The 3,109-nt window shown below is 40.4% G+C and overlaps 1 protein-coding gene across 1 annotated transcript in view; it reads right to left on the bottom strand.

Annotated features, from left to right (window-relative positions):
• Positions 1–223: 223 nt before the first annotated feature.
• Positions 224–3,109, bottom strand: part of LOC106525815 (X-linked interleukin-1 receptor accessory protein-like 2) — a gene marked incomplete at its 5' end in the record, with an annotated part of 35,514 nt that continues 32,628 nt past the window's right edge. Inside the window, 2 exon segments of the mRNA XM_014020157.1 lie at positions 224–2,168; positions 2,532–2,771. Coding sequence (XP_013875611.1) covers positions 2,070–2,168; positions 2,532–2,771 — 339 coding nt within the window.

Below are 3,109 nucleotides of genomic sequence, written 5' to 3'. Positions count from 1 at the left end.
GGGTAGAGGCATCAAAATAATTAAAAAATGGTCAAATAACACCAGGGCAAAAAAGAGAAAGCTGATTGACAGTAAAATTAGACATTAAAGAGGAAGAACTAGAGAGAAGTAGAAGATAATATCACCAGTTCTGATCAGCTTGAAATAAGAACCAAAGAGAATACTGTCAGTGATCTGAGGAAGTACCAAAGGAGCACATTGTCACACAAAAGACATCCAAAATGTATAAAACAACTAATGCAATGTTTATTTGCTCTCAGTTAAATTATTTCAACCAATATATCCAAAGAATAGTCAAAGAAATTATCAGAAATGGATAAAAAGAAAAACAACTACTGTACTTTATATTGCCATTGAATATAACAACTCATATAGTTAATTATTGTATGAAACAATCTCAAATATCCAGAACTCATTGCTTCTAAGAAGACATTGACAGTATTTTTGTGTAAATTCAAAACATTATCCACTTTGCTTAAATATTATGGTAATCTATGTTTTGTAAAGCTCAAAAAAGAACAACATCTGATTTAGCTTGGAGTAGGGCTGTTTCTGTAGCYAGGCCACAGTTTTAGCTGATTGGTGGTGCTCTGGTTTCTAAAATGATTAAAATGATCTATTAGTAGAGTTGTAAGCCCATTCATCCATTCATAATAAAAAACATAACAGAAGAGGAACATCTCTGGAATACGTAGACATATGCTAACAGAAACTCTAGAGAATAAATCACCATCATGTTTAGGTCTATACCAAAGTAATGGAAGCTGTACAGATGTTATTGAAACTAACAGACAGTAGAAACAAAGTTTCAGTGAAACCTTACATAAGGATTCATTTCTTAAATAAAACAAGAWATTAAATAATAAAGATCTTTCTGGAGGGTTGCTCCCCTCCTTTGTTCCTTTTGAGTTTTTATCATGACATCATGGCCAGGAAGAAAACAAATASCAACACAACATGTATTATTAGGCTCCATACTAAAAGAGGCTGCAACAAATGATTGTGCCATTTTCTCGTTCATTTATATTTATTAGATTAGCATTTTTTATCTAAATGGGTGGTCATGCAAATAGAAAAAGCCAAGTCTGTTATACTTTTAACTTGGCAGCAAAGGTTMTTCTGCTGGCCGGCCCTGGAAGTTGACTGTGTACAGTACGAGATCTAGATAGTCACCGGTCTCAACTTGGTTCAGGTACTAGCCGGTCCGTCGGTCATCCACAGGGGCTCGACGGGTTATTTAAAGATTTTCCAGCTAACTGTGCTCTCCCAGTAGACATTGAGTCMATGCTTTCTTTCTGAAAAAGTCAACCAGATAAGCCTCTACAAGTAAAACCAGGTAGATAACTTCAGAGCAGTATTTCWAAAGGTTGACTACTTATTCAGAAGTATTCCAAAAATCATTGCTTGATGATTAGCTCATCTGCTTTTCCAGCCACCTACTGGTCACCAGATAAGATGGATTTCCTGGCCTACATTCAGTAAAAGAATATTGAGATGATGTAAAACTGTTTGTGTCAGTATCCTGGCACGACTACATAGACCCAAATCCACAACAGCTTGTTGGAGAACAAACTATGGTTGAGATACTTTGTGCTCTGAGATGCAGCTTGGCTGCTTTCTGGAGAACCAGACWGGTCTTGTGTCTGCAGACACTCGTTAAGGTTTCCAGGACCTTCTCTTGTCCTGTCTTCCATCTGTCTACAAACTCATTGTGACATTTCTGAAGTTTTATGACTGTGGACACATGTTGTCAGTAGTATTGTCCCTCAGTGCTGGTTATCCCAGCTGGTAACCAGTCATTAGTCCCAAAGCAGAGTCCCGTCCTTCTTTCCATTTGTCTGGGTCCAGACAGATGAYGAGTATAAAGCCAGACTTTATTCACTGTGTAAAAGGTTTTTTTTTTAGTTCACAGCATGGCATGAAGTGGCCCAGAACAAGTCCACAGGTCGTCTTCTCTGAAAACTCGTCCAACTCTCAAGTTTGTACAAAGTCCAAGACCCCAACAAAAACCTGCTGAGGAGCCAGTCTACCGGAGCCGTGTGTAAACAAAGACCAGTAGAGGAGTGGGTCTACCAGATGTCAGAGCTTAGTTCTCTGCTGGTGAGGGGTACAAAGGTGCTGTTCAGGTGCAGGTCTGGTTTCTTCCCAAGCGTACTGCTCTGAGGCACCTGAGGAACACAGAACCACATGGATCAGAAATATACATCCACCACCCTCTGAGCAGCAACAAGCATCTACAGTAACTACTGCATGCCATGTGTGTGCTACATGTCTGTTTTACAACTGCCCAGTCTGTTAGAATAAATACTTAGTAAGCTGGTTAAAATGCAGACATTAGTTTCTGTTTTATATTTGCTTTTATTCAAACAGACCTCTTGTTCCCCAGTGAACTGCTCTGAACCCCTGGGGAGAAAAGAGGGCTTTGATTTGTATTTTGTTTGAACTCATGCAAACATTCAACACTGTTCAACTGTCCAAAGACTGTCCAGGGACAACAGAGTCACTGTAGACACACAGCTGTCTTTCCCCACCTGACCGTTCAGAAGAGTCATAGGAATGTTGCAGTAGACGTGGCGCCCCCCGGGGCCCAGAGTGGAGAACTGCACCGTGGAGGCAGCTGGAAGGGGAGGCGACATGGAAGAAGGCTGCGGGGGCAGCTGGAACTCATAGCTGCGGCAAAAATGCCGCATTTGGGCTGCTGTAGCAGTGTGACCCCCTCCCAGTGGCAAGGTCATCTGGTTGTAGTCTGGAATCTCTGCTGCCAAGGCAACCTGTGGGTTAAAGAAGCACCACCTTTCAGCTGGTGATTTCCCATGAGGCAAGTGAACAGGATCTTTAAGCTCAATGGAGATTTAGTTTGTAGATAAAAATCATCAAGTCTGCAATGTGTTAAAGGTTCAACGCCAAGTATTTTTTACTCCTTTTTATTATCACTTGAAAATCAAGTCTGAAAACTCTGAGCCAAGCTTAAGTATGTATTTAAACTATAGTTAGTGTTTCAGTGCTGGAGCTGAGGTTTTGGTGATCCCAGAAAAAAATGGTTCTGTGTTCAAACCATGTATGGACTGAATGATAATCCTGCCAACTAACTAACTATGAATAATAGAAC

This window comes from Austrofundulus limnaeus, unplaced genomic scaffold (genome assembly GCF_001266775.1).
Source record: "Austrofundulus limnaeus strain Quisiro unplaced genomic scaffold, Austrofundulus_limnaeus-1.0 Scaffold242, whole genome shotgun sequence".
Taxonomy (NCBI): domain Eukaryota; kingdom Metazoa; phylum Chordata; class Actinopteri; order Cyprinodontiformes; family Rivulidae; genus Austrofundulus; species Austrofundulus limnaeus.
This window is presented reverse-complemented; position numbering and strand designations above follow the sequence as displayed.